Below are 17,277 nucleotides of genomic sequence, written 5' to 3' on the forward strand. Positions count from 1 at the left end.
TACATTTGCATTATTCTTTTCTTTTCTTAGAGGTATCGCTTCCCTATTCATAGCATGCATTATGAAGAGTAATTTTTATCTTGGAATAATTATTTTTTATTTTATTTTTTTATGCCTTCGCCATAAAGGAATGCATCCTAAAGAGAACCATTAGGTTTATTCTATCAAGTTTTTATGAGAATGGTCAGAAATAAGAATGGTTAATATGTAACATTATTTATATTTCAACAGGATTTGTACGTACAGTTCTCCTCTTCATTATCAAAAATTTGACAATTTCAGTTTTAAAAACAAGACACTGAAATAAAGCACTCGAATGCTTTTTTCACTTAAAAATAGTATTGAAAAAATAATCAAACCAATGTCAGTGCCCGGAAAACATTACCGACGTTCAACGTGTATAAGTAATACTTTACGTGCAATTACATCGTAAAGAAAAAGATTAACCAATCTTCTAAAAAACTTAATTTCTTTTTTCATGTCTTTAACTTTTTAAGAAATTGCTCGACTTTGTTAAATTAAATAAAAGATACTAGTATGTGTTACACACTTATCTGGCATCACTATTTATAACAATAAAATACAATTTATTTAAGTTGTCTCAAAACTCAAGCATCAGTAATTAAGTCAATCTATTAAAAAAATAAAATTTGTCTAGAATGAACTAACGTTTACCCTGAATCTAATTTGAAATGAGATTCGAGTCCCTAAAGGACAATCACTTCCAATTAAGTATTCTCAAGAGAAAAACCATGATTAGCTATTAAGGTTTCTACAATACGAAGAAACAATTGCTCTTTCCCAACCCCAGTAGTAAATCTTAATCTCCTGTAATTCACTAATTTTACATCCGCCATTACTAGACAACTAATGTGCTCTTATCTTTAGTTATTGTTTTTAGAGGTTGCATAAACTATTAACAATGGTAATAATTAACGCTACGTAATCACTTTTTTGGTTTTTCCCATTGTCCCATACGATTCCGTAATGATATTTTGACTTTCATTGTTTTCTGTAGATATATGACAATTACACGGACATTGATATTTAGAAAAAAAATGTAGTTAAGAAATAAATAACTATTTTGATGAGAATATTTATTTGTAAATATTGGAGACATTTCAAATGTGTTTTACCTAATTAGTTTTAAATTAGGTTTGAAAAAATAATTGAATTTTGGGACTATGTAAGGGTGAATTTTGGTGAATTTTGGGTGAGTAGTACAAAGATTTGTTCAGAAATGATATTCATTGCAATGTTTATAGGATTTTGTAAGTAAATATTTTTAGACTGTTGGCTAATGTAGATATTTTAACATTAATAAATTAACAGGAAAATAAAAACAAATAATTATTTACATTATAAGTGTACTCGTAACTTGTTACATTCAAGTACATTTCATATTGATGCTTTTTTTAATATTACAAACAAGCAAAACATAGCCGCTGTTGCTGTTCCTAATTTACTATTTATATGCGCTTACATTTGACCATCCTGACATTTCAATTAAATTAAACTTAAAATACATTACAATAAAGTTAGCTAGATTAATACTATGAAATAATGATAAGGTAAATTTTCTAAGAGTTTATTAAATCACTATAATGCAGTGGTTCTTCATCAGAATCTTCGCTGAAACCATGTTCATTCCAGTTTTTTCAAGCTTTTAGTTAACTGACATGAGCCGTTGTGAAATATAGGCGACCATATCTAGCCTCTAATTGAGAAATTCCATATGTTGTATCACTACGGAGTATTTCTGTGGTAACCATAGGTCCTAGATACCGGGGTTGAGTTTCCGTTGACCTCCCTCTCGCTCTTGGTTGTCCTCTAACTACAATGATTTCCCCCTTGTCAAACGATAGTGAACCAGATTTTTTTTTGTCGTAATATGCTTTAACGTTTTCTGTTGTAGTGGAGTCATTCCATACTTCACCCTCTTCATCAACAAACAATTTCATATGTCTATCCTTAAATCTTGGTAAATATCCAAGAAGAATTTCAAAAGGTGTTTTTCCATGAGTTTTGTTTGCAGTGCTGTTCAAGTTTCCTTCTACTTCATCAATCTTGCTGTTCCAATCTTTTTGATCGCCAGCTTTGATAGACGTTACAAAGATAGGTAATATATTTCTATTTGTTCTCTCAACCATTCCATTTTTTCTGGATGGATTTAGAATTTAGTGTGTTTCCATTTCATTGCGAAACTTCTGAAAGTCACGCGAAAGGAAACTGGAACCTCTATTTGATTATTACCCGGCCTGGGACGAATTTTTCAAATCAATTTCTTGGATAGGAGACTCCAGCCTTCTATTTAAAGTTATTTGATTTCATAGCATTCATAAGTTAAAACTTGGCAGACTTTGGTTACGCAAGAATATCGCTACGCAAGAATTTAGTTACGCATACTGCAAAACTGATGTCCTACAAAAATTGTCCAAGTTGTTCTAGCGTCCACAGAATTATCATTGACTCCAGCTTACTGGAATGATATTTTTCCAGTCTCTGTAGTCTTCTTATTCACACTGTAAGCTAAAGGCCATTAGTTATCGTTTCCAAGCTGAAGCAACATACCAGTTATACCATCTGCACATGCATCGATGCGAACTTCAGTTTTCGCTTTAGGATTATAAAGGGCTAAAATTGATTGATTCGTTAAGTCACGTTGATTCATTAAATCATCTAAGGAAGCTTATTAAACATCGTGTATGTTTTTCGGTTGGAGAAATTGAGATATAGCTTCTACTTTTCTTGATTCAGGCGTAATTCTGTTTTTATTTATAATAAATCCTAGATACTGCACTTCTTTCTATCCAAGCTCACACTTAGGTAATTTTAGGGTTAAGTTCGCGGGAGAGCCATGCTTTAAATACTTCAGTTAACTTCTGTATCATTTCTTCCTACGTTTTTGCTATAACAAATATGCCATTCAAATAACATAATACACCATTGTTGTACAAGAGTGTACAAACAATGGTAGCTCAATGCTGCAGCATTGAGTCAAAAATCGTCCTCTCGAACTGTTCAGTTTCATCTGGGATTATAAAGGTAGTTTCTGGCTTTGCTTTTTCTCTTAGAGGCGTTTGTAGATACCCGTGAGTCAAGTCTAAAGTTGTAAAATAACTGAGGTCATCTAATTGCTTCAATAAATCGTCAATTTTAGGTAATGAAAACTTATCTTTTATAATTTAACTTCCAAGACGTCTGCAGTCAAACATTAGTCGGTTCTTGCCAGTCTTCTTCACTAGCATGACTGGACATGCATAAAATGATCTTGTTTCGAACACTGTTCCTTTTTCTTTCAATTCACCCACAATATCTTTAATAACCCCCTTTTCAGGAGCATTCGTTTTATGTAGTTTCATAAGAATAGGCTTTGACACTTCAACTTCTTTAATATCCATTTCTATAAAGATAATGCATCCTAGCTCTGAAATCTCCACAGCAAAACAATTTCCATATTCCCTCAATAGTTGAACCAATTCTTACTTCTGGTCAGCAGGAATATTATAGAGTCAATCTTCATTTCGTTCAATTTAATGGGAATTCTTTTTTCTTAGAATTATTACAGCTAAATGAACTTGAGATATTTTATTTAACTTCAATGATTGAGCACAATTCAACAATTTCCACTCTTCCTACACAGTGACTTCTTAAAAGTCAGACATTTTTGAGTCCAATATTTGCCAAAGGAACGCACGTTTTTCCATTTTTAACTTCCAATAAGCAACCAATGTCTTGAAGGATTCTCCACCATAATTAGTCCATTTTCGATATCATCTACTTGAGATCTGATAAGATTGGCTTTATTTTTCTCTAATTCAATTGCCTCAAGCACTTTAAGGCGGATTCGATCCACTTTTCCTTCAATTAAGAAATTATTAAATTATTCTTCCTTTCGATATCCGATATGAAATATTTTCCGTATTCTGTCATAAGCGATGTATATTAGATCAAGCCATGTTCGTCGGATAATAAAATCAACTGGCTGAGCATTATCAGGAACAATATAAATACTTATTCCCTTGCCTTTTACACTGTTTACTTCAATATTTGCTTCAATTTTATTCAAAAGTGGACACTGCATGTAATTTTTGATTTCCAAAACCATATAATTCATTGACAGCAGGTACGAGCTTCAGTTCAAGTTTCTGAGAAACTGGCATCTTTAGAAGACAACAAGAATTGCCGGTATCAATTAAAGCTTTTAATTCATTACAATTATTAAATTTTGCCTTTTCCAAGTATGAAATATTCTCTTCGGTATTTTCACCTTGCGTAACAGATAAACTTTTATCACTTGATCAACTATCTTCAGCTTTAGAAAAAGAATTTTCTGCTATGTGAATTTTTTATTGCATTTTTGGCTTAATATAACTGGTTTTATAAACGGGTAATCCTTAGAAATATGTCCAAAATTGTTGTAGTTTAAGCATTTTGGTTCACCTCTTTCATTGCGTGTAATACGGTGCAGTTGTTTTTTATTGTTGTTCGTAGTAATTGGATCATCTTTAATGGAGTTCAGTTTGTCGAAAGTTGTTTGACGAAAAGAATTTCCTTAATCTGTTGTTTATTCTTAAAAGTTGATCTCAAAGTATCGTAATCTTCCAATTTTTCTCCTAATTCATCTGGATTAATCAATTTACACTAATCATCAATAAAATTATCTTTTACTTGATCCGCCATAATAAGATCTCTCAACTTTTCAAAACTATCTACTTTAACTCCGTGTTTTTCAGCATTTTGCGACCTATATATCTGATAATATTTTCAGTTCTGACTTTGATATCAAATATATTGAAGATAGTTACTGTGAAATTGATGAGAATTTCGTGGATTCCTTTGCGGATGTTCAGTTTTTCTACAACCTTTTTTTTTCTGATCTAATTCCACATCGTAAAAAGAAAATTCTTGCATATTTTGTCTATAAATAATAAAAAATATGAAATTTTTGGACTCAATTTGGCGAAAAAAATTGCGCTGTGAGAGGGTAAGCTCTAATAAGTTATGCTTAGGATAACCAAATTTTTTCGTCATAGAAAAATTAGCGCTGCCCCACACGTGAAAATTCGCAATAAAGTAAACTTTGCACAACGGTGTGATTCAAGGCTTTCTTCGAAATAAATGAATTCTCTTTTCTTGATATATGTTGAACAATTCCTTTAATTAAACTATTGTTCTCAAGTTTTTAAAATCAATTATTAGCAAATCCAATAACTATTAGTTTAATCGATTTAACATTTTCACCATTAAATACAGGCAAACAGTTCAACCCCTCATATGCTAATCTAGGAATTTAACTGTTGATTTTCCTTGCTTGTTTCCTAACTTTTCTCTTTAATGATAACAATTAGTACTTCTCTTTCAGGAATGTATCACTTGAAGATTACCAGATGACTCCCGAGGTGTAATTAGCGCTCATGTACCCTCATATTCTTTTTGAATGGCGTCAATTTAGAAAAGTGTGGTAACAAGATTCCTCATCAACTAAGTTCAAAGAAAGAAAGTATCCGAAAGAAGAAAGAAAAAAGTCTTCCTGAAGTTGAATTGTGTGAAGATAAGTAGAGCACAATTATTCTTGGGCGTTATGTTAGAATGGATTAATTAATGAAAATAGCACAAACGTGTTTAACTATTCGAAGTTAATTGATATTTTCTGTTGAAACAAATTGCGTAATTGCACCCTTTTCTATTTACTTTCAATCAATTTTACTTTAATCAATTTCGGATAAAAATTATGCTTATTTTCTTTACCAAATTGTAAAAGCCCCTATTTTTAAAGTGTGAACTTCCAATCCAAAACACTTAATCTATATTACTTGATTAAAGACTTCAATTGTTACAAAAATACATAAACTGGAAATAACAGTCATGTTTCAAGCGCTCGGAATAGGTTAAGACTTGTGAGACTCAAATAAAAAGAAATATAAGTGATTTGATAGATATAACGTAAAGTTGCCGAGGAAATATGGAAAAACAATGATGAAAAGCAAAACAAGTAAAACCACATTAGTCTAGAGAGAGAAAAAGATGGAAAACAGAACAGGAAAAACCACAGTGATCTAGAGGGGAAAATCATGATAAACACATTTCAACTCGCTATAGAGAGATATGGTGAGGAACTAATGTCTAAAACAAAAGAATTAGCATTCATTTAATTACTCCATATATTTTTAAAATAGATTTAAAATTTGATTTAAATATTGTAAACCAACTTTTAAGTCTTAATATATTATTACAAAAATGCAATAAATAACACAAATTTTAAAATACAGTATTTACAATATTTAACAGAAATTTGAAATACATATTTAAGTGTTAGTCGACTAACTACAGTGACCAAACAATTCAACTCATGCAGTCTTGAGATCAAAATATTCATCTGTATTTCTTTGGCGTGATGGTATTTTAATCAGGTTATATTTTCTATTCATTGTTGGAAGCAAGTATTCTGTGATCCAGAACTTATGGTTTTAAATAACAAATATATTGTCCGAGCCGTGATGGCTCAGGGGATAAGGCGTTTGGTTTCCAATGAGGTGAATCGGGATCAGAACCCAGCGATGGCTGGTCGATACGAATTCCGCATCCGGCTCGCACCGACCACAGAGTTGACGTAAAATATCCTTAGTGGTAGACGGATCATGGGTAAGAGGTCCCTTGCCATCAGGCTAATTTTTGGACGGTTTTCGTGGTTTTCCTGTATCTGTTACGCAAGTTAGTTCCATTAAAAGTTCTCCAAGAAAACAAATTTTTTCCAATGCTTGGTTCATGAGTTCTCTTGTTTTCTGGATAGGGTTCAAAATTACAAGGCTATGGCGTTAAACATTACTGGTTGTGAACTCAAAATTGTGTAGGCGGTTTCACGGAAGTTATAAAATATATTGCGCATGAGAAAAACTGAAGAAATTATTAAAATGATTTCCTCAATCCATGCGGTGTATTTTACATAAAAAAATTAACTGAAAAAATACCAAAATAAAAGACAAATATTATTTTTAATATTTAAAAAAATGTTGAATAATAATCCAATATTTTACTTCTCTAGCTATTTTTAATTATGGTTGCTTGATATCTTTGTGAAGTATTGTCGAAATTATTGCTCAATATTGAATTACATTACAAAACAAATTTTTTTTAAAATTATCTTCAGTAATCTTTAGTATTTATAGTTACTTAAATTATCTTTAGTAGTTTTCAGTAAAAAAAAATTTTTGCCTTACTATTTTGAGAAGCATTTCTGAAAATTGTATTTGTGAGTAAAATTAATGACAAATAAATGATGTTTTTACGTTCAAGCAATTTCATCAAATCCATAAAAATATCTCTACCAAATCTAATTAGTACTTAAAAACCAGCCTGTTGCTTTTGTAATTTTATTAAAGGGTATTAGATTCAGAAGTACTCTGTACATTTCAGAAACGTACACTTAGCACAGACAAAGTTTTATCAAACATAACAATGAAATTAATTTTCAGAAGTTTTTTTTTTATCATTACATATTGCAAAGCATTAATTGTTTCCACTCATTCGTTTTATTTCAGGGGATAGTAAAACACATTTAAGACTTTTGGGTTTCAAGAGATCTTGAAATGAAATGAATGCCTTTGCTAAATACACACATTAAATAAATATTATTCGCATGTATTTACATCTCATACAACACAATCTGTTTCACTTAAATTAGGAAACAAATATTTGTGATACGTATAGCACAAAAACAAAGTACAAACAGAATGACAAGAGGTGCTATTCCGAACGTAAGAATGAAAGTTGAAGTAAATACAAACTTACATTTCCTAAAATAATAACTAATTATTTAGAAATGCGGAAGACACGCTTAACGTCACGTCGCTAAACTTTAAATCAATGAACTATGGCTCCTCTATTGTGAGAGCTGAACTGTCCACCATTATGGAGCAAACATATTAACTAATTACGTAATGTTAACATTAGCGGGAAAATTTGAAGCCCATTTAGATACTTAAAATTATTGATATGGGTAATTGTGCAGCGATTAATTGGGAAAACAATTTAAATAAAGGCTTCCTAATATTAAGATTTCCATCTGATCTCAAAAAAGAAAAAGAAATTGGTAATAAATTGCAAAATATATAATTAGCAGCTTGAAAGTGAAGTTCGCTTATGTGATGTAAATATTAATTTATTTATAACTTATTGAATTTATTTGCTTATATATGTCGTATATAAACGGCCGTAAGTTGATAATTTGTTTCTGAATGCTTGTTATTGTCTGTTTTTTTCCTTAAATAAATAAGTGAAAAACTTTTCGGGGTTACTCGGAATTGTTCAGCTCTAACTAGATATAAAATATAAGAATTTTCATTAAAAATTGGATTTACTAATTAAATATTTATCAAAAATATGGCCTTTAAACAACATTTAATAATTTATTAAAAACTTTGAGTGCTTATGTAGTACAAAACCAAGTAAATAAAGGCAGAAGATAGGCTGAATAAATGTTCTCCAAACTTATCTTTGAATCACCAAGTTTTGTAGTCACTTATAAGCTTTTCCTTTTGATTTGTTAAAAATAAATATTAACCTGTTTATAATTGTATTTCATTTTGATTCACTAATGTGTCAGATAGTTACTTGTGGTAATATATCTCTTAAGTTCAAACGGTTTGCCTACATTTATAATAAGAAATCTATTTAACATGCAATATTTCATACGTTTTTAGATCAATAAATATTTTTTTTTCTCTAAAATACTTGTGTTAAATGGCTGTAATAAAAAGTTTCTGTTATAGTAAAGTTAATAGGAGCATGTTTACAAAATTTAAACTCTGAATCTTCTAATGCGATTTAAAAGTATTTCAAATTTTCTTGTAGTTTCATTTTGAAGAATCTCCATTTAATTCAAAACCAAGGCCAAATTTTGAAAAGCTTCAGTCTAATGCAAATAAAAATTTGCTGATTCTTCTCCATTTGCTTGTTGTTTTTTTTTTAAATTTGTTTTATAATTATTAAGGAACCAAAAATGTGTATAAACTGTTTCTATCACGTTATGAATAATATTTTTATTTTAAATAGCAATAATAATAAATTTTGAAATGAATTTGTTCAAGTATTAAAAAAAGGTTTCCTGAAAACAATATAAATGGATATACGTAAACACGCTTTTCTTTACGGATTATTCTAATTGAGGCTAGCGTCGTTTGAAACGATAAGCTGCCAAATCTTGCAGCTCTCCCTCATTGGTGAAAGTTTTTGCTTCGAAATGGCGGACGACTCGGGCACCCTAATTCAGGGGCTCAACACTGAATAGACTAAACTTTATTACATTATTTTTAAATTTTTTATTTATTTTTTATTTAAATATTGGCTTCTCATATGTTAAATAAACAAAATCTGGACACATAAAAAATCTGTTCACGATTATTCATCAGAACTAATTACTTAAAACATAAATATCGGGTTGAGTAAAAAGTTTTCCGCCAAGGGGAGATACCTCCGTGTCAGCAGCAGCCATTCCCGCGGTAGCTAACCTTTTCTGAAATGGGCTTTTGCATTTTAAAGCTGAAAGTTGGAACTACACAACTGTGTAATTTGTTTGTCAAAACTTTATCATCTTGTGCTCTAGAAAAGTGTTTGAAATGGAGCTATCACGTAAGCAGATCAGAACAATTATGTACTATGAGTTCCGAAATAAACTCAGTGTAACTGAATGCCACAAGAAAATGTGTGAAAGTTTAGGTTTCAATACTGTTTCTTATGATACAGTAAAAGTTTGGTTTCGAAAGTTCAATAGTGGAAATTTCAGCATTGAAGATGAACCACGTTCTGGCCGCCCTATTGAGATTGATTGTGACCAATTAAAGCAAATTATTGATCAAGACAGAAATGTTTCAACACGAACCATTGCGTTTGAGCTTGACGTTTGCCAAAAAACAATAGTAAATGCCCTCAAACGCATAAATTTAACATTTAAGTTTAACCGCTGGGTGCCTCACGAATTGACTGCGCCGAAGACAAGAGCAAAAGAAAAGCGGCCTGTTTGGTTCTGCTCAGAGATCAAAGGAAAGAGAACATTCTGGGCAGAATTGTGACCTGTGATGAAAAATGGGTATACTACAACAATACTAGACGTAAAGGAGGGTGGTCAGCACCCGGGGAATCAGCAGGTTCGTTTGCAAGACGAACGCTAACTAACAAGAAGGTCCTTCGCTGTATCTGGTGGGATTGTTTTGGAATTATCAACAAGGAGAACCTGAAAAGCGGGCAGGCTATCAACAGTACAATATACAGCAATATGCTAATCAATGTTAGCGATGCCATTCGCGAAAATCGAAAAAACGAGTTCAGAAGGAAGGTGGTTCTCTTTCATCAAGATAGCGCCCGGCCACATGTCAGTGCAATGACCGGCTGGACCCTCTACACACTGGAGTGGGATTTGATGCAACATCCACCATACAGTCCAGACATGGCACCTTCGGATTACTATCTGTTTTCACATCTGCAGCTGCATCTTGATGGCACAATCTTCCGTTCAAATGACGAGGTCATAAATGAGGTTGATCGCTTTCTGGACTCGCGCACCCCCCAGTTCTTCGCATTACTATCCTCATTAACTTTGCTGATTTTCCATCTATTTATCATTTTACAGAATTGTTTTTTTTTTGGCGGAAAACTTTTTACTCAACCTGATATTACATCTTATCATTTTAAAATCCATTCATTAAGTTAAATATTATTTAGGATGTGATATTTTATTCTGTATCTGTATACATAAACCTCTGATATAAAAGTGAAAATAAACTTTCGTGACTTTCACAACTTATATAAATTATAAGCGGTAAGCAAGAAGGTGCATGATAGAGCGTCTAACTAATTTTTGATGTCACATATCTGTTCTCTAAACTATTAAATTATTAAAATACATTCAAGAGGAAGCATTAATTGAGCTAAAAGCTAACATTTTAAAACATATATAATCAAATTTCAGTGAGTCATTTCTATTTTAAAAAAACAAGCAGATATTTATTTACAAACAATACAAATTTAGATTTGATAAATATAAATCTGATTCTGTAAGATTATATCTAACAGAAGTTTCAGCATTAGGAGCAAAATGTAAGCGTGAATTGCAAACATATAAGTTGATAGACTGCATTTAAGGGTAAGTTCATTTTTCTGTAGAGAAAAGTAAACTTTATGATGAACTGTCAGTTTATTTATTGAAAAAAATAATTAAATAAAAAATAATCTCTTATAAAAAATTAAGACTAAGAAATGTTTTGAAACATTGGGCAAAGTGTCAAAATATTATCGTATAGTTTGAAAATATATTTAGTTCAGGAAACCTATGCAACATTTAGGAAATACAGAAGTTGTTGGAATGCAAAAATTATAAAAAAAAATGCCTTTCAGCACCAAAACGCCGCCTTGTTTTAGTAGTAAACTGAAACTTTTTTAAAAAAAACGGACGCTATGTTTATTTACCACAGAAAAAGTGAAGCTTAGACGTTAAAATATTATCAGACAAAACCATATAATATGACATGCTTGACAAAAACTCAGTTATTATTTTAATTTTTTTTCTTAAAATTTTATATTTTTAACCAATTTTATAGACAGAGGTTAATTAAATCATGCATTTTTCTTTATGAGCTGCAGCATAAAGCTGTTGAACCGATGTTTACCGTTATTCTGCTGACTTTTCGCAACACCACCACAAGTACTAATCGAGCATTAGGTCGTTCAATAACAGTAATATTATAGTGATGTTATTCAACTGATCTGAATTTAAATTTAACCACTTAACCTTAAAAAAAAAAGCATTGAAGTAAGCTATGCCAGCAGTAGCTTTAACCTTAAAAAACATCAGGGTAGAGCAGGGATGGACAAACATTTTTGGTCCAGGGCAAAAAAATCGACAAAAAAAGTTTGGTGGGCTAAGCAAAAACTTCTAAAATAAAAACACGATTTACAAGTTTCAATTTAATAATTTAATGCGATGAATGAAATGGCGATTTCATTGCGGACTTAAGAAAATCTCGGAATAGCTGTGAGTAAGCCCACGAGATCGAATAGCATTAACATGCTGTACTGCTGCATCAAGCACGGGTTTCATATTCAATGCAGATTTACACAGAGCATCTTGATGTATAACTCAATATAGAAAAATAACGCTATTTCCGAAATAGTTCTGATTAAAGAGTCTAAGGAATCAAGATTTTTTCCTGTCTTATTTGGTGCACCATTAGTCGTAACAATACATACTTTTCTTTTGAGCATTTTCAAAGTTAAAAGCCCTTCCTGAAACTCACGAAAAATATCACACCCTATAGTAGTTCCCTTTAAAGAACGCATGCACGCCAGTTCATGCAAAGTAATTTCAAAGTTCTCATCAACACCTCTTATAAACAACACTAATTCAGCAGTATTATTTATATCAGTGCCTTCATCCATATAGCTATTGATCAAAATTTAAAGAGTGCAATTTTTGACTCTAATTGTGATATCAAATTTTATAAATGGTTTTGATTCTAGAAGTCACCGTTTTTCGCGATAAGCTTACAGACTCAAAACTATTTTTCATGTCTGAACATAAAACATCACAAACTTGGAGCATACATTGTTTAACAAACTCCCCATCACCAAGGTATATATTATTCTTAGCAATATTGTATGCTACAATGCAACTTGCTTGTTAAGCTGATTCTTGGACACTGTTTATCTTCTAGTAAAAATTTTGTCGGCCTGATAATTCTTTAAGAAGACTTTGCATTTTGTCTTCTTTCACATTCAGACATTGCTTCGTAGTTGGCATTCGTTTTGCTTGACTGTAAAATGTCGGTTAAGGTTGGATTCTTTAAAAACTGCTACAGCTTCACTGCAGATGAGACATACTGGTTTCGTTTACAACTGTAAGAAAATAAGTCCATTCATCATTGAACACACGGCACTCTTAATCAACTTTGCATTTTTTAGTAGCCATTTTGGGGTTAAAAAAATTTACAAATAACTCAAACAAGCACTAGCGGTTTAATACATTTAATAATTTCACCATTATTTACAATAGCGTCATATGTGTGCAATCTTTCCATACTCAATAAATAATGTAGAACTCGAGCCGGCAGAAACATCGGCTCGTAGTCTGCCACATGTGAAGTACAATTCCACTATATTAGATTCCGCATGTCTGCTCCTCGAGAAAGACAAATGCTCGCTGGCTATTCTATATTCTACAGCTATTCTATAAAGAACTTCTGCTTTCAACATTTTACCAATTGAAGTTGTATGTGCTAGCTATTTCCATCAATTTATATTTGGTAGAACAAAAATACAGAAAGTGAAAAGGTTATCAGTACTTTGTTAAAGAAGAAAGAACAAAAATAGCTTTTAACAAAGTAGACAAGAAAATGGGTGTATAATATATTGCTTATATTCGCCATGTATAGCAAGTTAAAATTCTATCAGGGAGCCGGATAAAACCTTTCGGTGGGCCTCAGTTGGCCCGCGGGCTGTAGTTTGCTCATCCCTGGTGTAGAGCAACTCAATTTAGAGATACATCTATTTTAATTCCTCCTAAGAAAAATGCGATGCCTTACGGTTATCAAACTAAAAAATAAATAGGAAAAGTCACGTAAACAGAGTCTCATGATGTATGAATAACACTAAGCTTGCAAGTTATGACCATGAAGCTTTAAAGGGCATAATAGCATCTCAAAAATATAGTACAAACAGAACATTAAAAAAATTGTTTAACAGATCCCCAAAATGTTTCCAAATGGTTTTAATACAAATGCGTAGCAGTGCCATTTATTTATCTAAATGAATGACAAAAATGTAATACAGTGGAAAGGGGAATATAGGGAAAAAATAGCTCAAAGTTTAACCCTTATTTTAAAGCTTTAGTTTGTTAAACTGAGATCATTACTATAGTTTACTTACCCACAAATATCTTTTATTCATATACATTGAAACTTTTTTTGAAACGGGGGAAGTGAAACCTCGAATCAACTGGCTGTAGCTGGTTTAAATAACTACGATGCGCTTTTATAGCCTTATTAATACTTGCTGTAATATCTTCTGTTGCTCTACAACCTATTGTAGGCCAAGGCTGTTTCCAAAGTTTTACAATTAATATTTATTGAACATTTGTATATTTTTTCCGGAGTCAACTATGGCAACCTTATGCACAAATGACGCAAACAAATACTACGTAAGTCTTGATGGACAGACCAAAATAATAAAAAATAACCAAGATATTCAATAAAAAAGTTGTAATTTAAATGTTTGTTTTTGTTAATTTAACTGCAATTTTAAGTGTAAAGGGCAGAAATATTGAAAATAACTCCAATCAAGAAGAACAAAAGAAATAAAATAAAAGCTTAAATTTTGAAAACAATCTTCCAAGGCAAGAACATTTTAAAAAGCATTTCTACTATAAGTATTTCTGCAACATAAATAAAACTTTTTGAACTCTGTGTAATTGTTAAAAAGAAAAACTTACGCACTTTAATGTTATTTTCAGATGTTAAATAATCGATTAAAAGTTCTATGAAGAAATATCTGATTGATTTGGCAGTATCTCTCCAATACAAAGATCTGAAAGAATATATTTTGTACAGATTATGCACCACCTCATTTGCAACTCAAAACTTGAAACTTTGTTCATCTTATCGTCCAATGAATTTGAAAGGAAGCGTTATCTTTTTGATGCAATATTATATAATACAACCATTCTTCGGTCTTGAATGTACAACAGCATCGCTTTCCTCGCTAACAGATTTAATGGGATTTCTGTTAATATATCCTGGTTTGATTTTCTGGATTCCTGGAGTTAGCGGAATTTTTCAAATAGTCGCAAATAAAATTTTAAAATTATTTTATGAAGAAGAATATGTTTGGACTTCAGAAACAGAGACTAACGGCCAATTGAGTGTCCCGGCAAGTAATCGTAGATTGAGTCATTACTTCAAATATGTTTGGTTGACTTATAAGTTCATTTCAGTAATCTTAATGATCAGCAGACTATATAAAAGTCTTAAAAGTTAAAATTGTTGTTTCACATTATTGGCAGAATAAAAGAATTGCATTTAGTTAGTGAAAGTAAAACAATTCATACTTTTAGAAATGTGTTTACTGAATCTAACGTTCCTATATCTCAGAGTGTTACATTGCTAACAAACTGGGTGACAAAATTTATCGAATAGAAACTAAGCAAAATTTCTTCTTAGACTTAAAGTATATCAAAGTTTGGGTGGTACATCAAAATTATACAGGTATTCATCTTTTTACCCATTGGCAAAATGTGACTTGGTTTCAGCATTTTTCAACTACAATAATCAAAAGTAATAGTAAACAGTGCACATGCGTTGCTATGGCGATCGCTGCTGTTTGATATTTTTTCTAGAATTTTTTTTTCACTTTTAATTTTGTTATGCATTAAGTTGGTGGGTTTATTTTTGAGATATGGGACCAAAGAGATTCCCTAAATGCTTCTTGAGTTGAAAATAAAAGAGAATTTCATCATTTGAACGATATTTTTCTTTTTATTGTTTTAATTAAGAATCAGAAATTCTAAAGTAAAGTTCAAACTGCATCGTTCAGGTGAATATCACAAAAATAGAGGGTTCAAACTGATTGACGCGGTCCCAAAACTTAGAGTTGAAGCAAGAACAAAACGATGCCATGGCCTAAACTAACGAAGCTGAAAAAGCCTACCTTAAGCGTTACACACAAACGAAAAAACGAAATGATTCCGGTCGCAAACGCAAGCATGACGCTCGTCCCTCACAAAAGTACCAAAGTGGTTGAGAGAATTGAACCCTACAGAAGAGCAAATGGTGACTCTCCGAACCCAATTCATGCAAATACAAGAACTTACACAAGACCGTAGACTGTCTTCCACGCAATATAAATTATTCATTCACTATTCATGTAAAATTGAAAAAAAAGCCTAGCTTTCAAATCATATCTCATGTATGAACTAGTGAGTCTTGAACGGATGTATGATACAGCTTACAATCTCCATCAAACACCATTGTACCAATCCGAAAATGTTAATATTGATCTTGGTTGGCTGTTCAATGTCCATTCAGTCATTAAAATAATTTACACAGAATGTGTCTGCGCTGCATTTAAATATGTCTGCGAAATTGTGTACCGAGCAGTTCAGGAGCAACAGTTAAAGATGTCCAAGATGAAAACACAATAAAGTTTCTCTTCCTAAAAAACAAATTAGACAACAGCCCTTTTGCGAATGGGTAACCTGTGATCGCCTTGCGGCGAACGTAATTTTCTTCATTTCGTAGTGAATCATATTTTTTATTTATTTCTTACTTTTCTGACATTGATTATAACTATTCAGTCTGTTGTATGCAAAACTTTATTATATACGGACTGTTTATATGCCAAATAAACAGTAATTTTTTAAAGTTAAATTTGTTGCTAGGGAGTTATTTCGAAACTTGTGGCATACCATTTTTAAAGCTACCGCCTTTCGTTTACATCATTTTCTAATGGTTTTATCAGGAGCCTTAGTTTTATCAAATAATACATTTTATCCCTTATGTCTATTACACCGATCAGTCGGTTCAATAAAATTCATTTTGTTATTGTGTCGATTTTCAACCAGTCACAGAGTGGATTCTGTTCACATGACTTTTCTGATTTAATTCTTTGCTCTGATATTCATGGTAGCCGCAATTGTTGTGGAGTCACGTTTTTCTTCATATGAGGAATTAGAGTTCTCTAAATTGTGATAACTGAAAAAAAAAAAAACGTATGGTAAATACCAACACTGTAGGTTAACAGGACAGTTAGGAACAGTTACAGGTTAGCAGGACAGACTCTAGTAATTATTTTAATTACGTAACTATGGGGAAGAGAGTGTGCATAGTACCATGTCAACCTTCATCTAGCACAGGTACCTCAATACGATGCATACCCTCCAACTTATGAGGATTTTGAAAATAATTCTTTCTAGTGGTAGCGAACCAAAGTAGAAATTTTTAAAGCAAATGGATCTCTCATAAAACTTTTATCAGAACTTAAGAATCTAGCGATATGGCCTGCACTTTTATAAGTAATAGTGGACAAGTTACGCTAAAATTAATTTTTTTAAAATATTAAGACATTAATTTTGCTACCGTCTGAAAAGAAGATTTCTGAAACTACGGAAATTCCGTAGCAGTTGCAGGGTATGACGATGTCAAGTTAATATGTCTTATATAGTAGAGAAGTGGTATTTAATAATCTTAGTGGTAGTTACGCCACAACTGCTTCCAAATCTAACTCATGGTCCGA

The 17,277-nt window shown here is 31.7% G+C and overlaps 1 protein-coding gene across 1 annotated transcript; it reads right to left on the reverse strand.

Annotated features, from left to right (window-relative positions):
* Positions 1-1,670: 1,670 nt before the first annotated feature.
* On the reverse strand, positions 1,671-2,150 carry LOC147806067 (uncharacterized). The gene has a single exon (XM_087149525.1). It carries the CDS (start codon positions 2,148-2,150, stop codon positions 1,671-1,673), a length of 480 nt encoding a protein of 159 aa, XP_087005651.1.
* Positions 2,151-17,277: the final 15,127 nt, after the last annotated feature.

This window comes from Parasteatoda tepidariorum, chromosome 8, assembly GCF_982258835.1.
Source record: "Parasteatoda tepidariorum strain Cologne lab strain chromosome 8, Ptep-v5.0, whole genome shotgun sequence".
NCBI classification, from domain to species: Eukaryota; Metazoa; Arthropoda; class Arachnida; order Araneae; family Theridiidae; genus Parasteatoda; species Parasteatoda tepidariorum.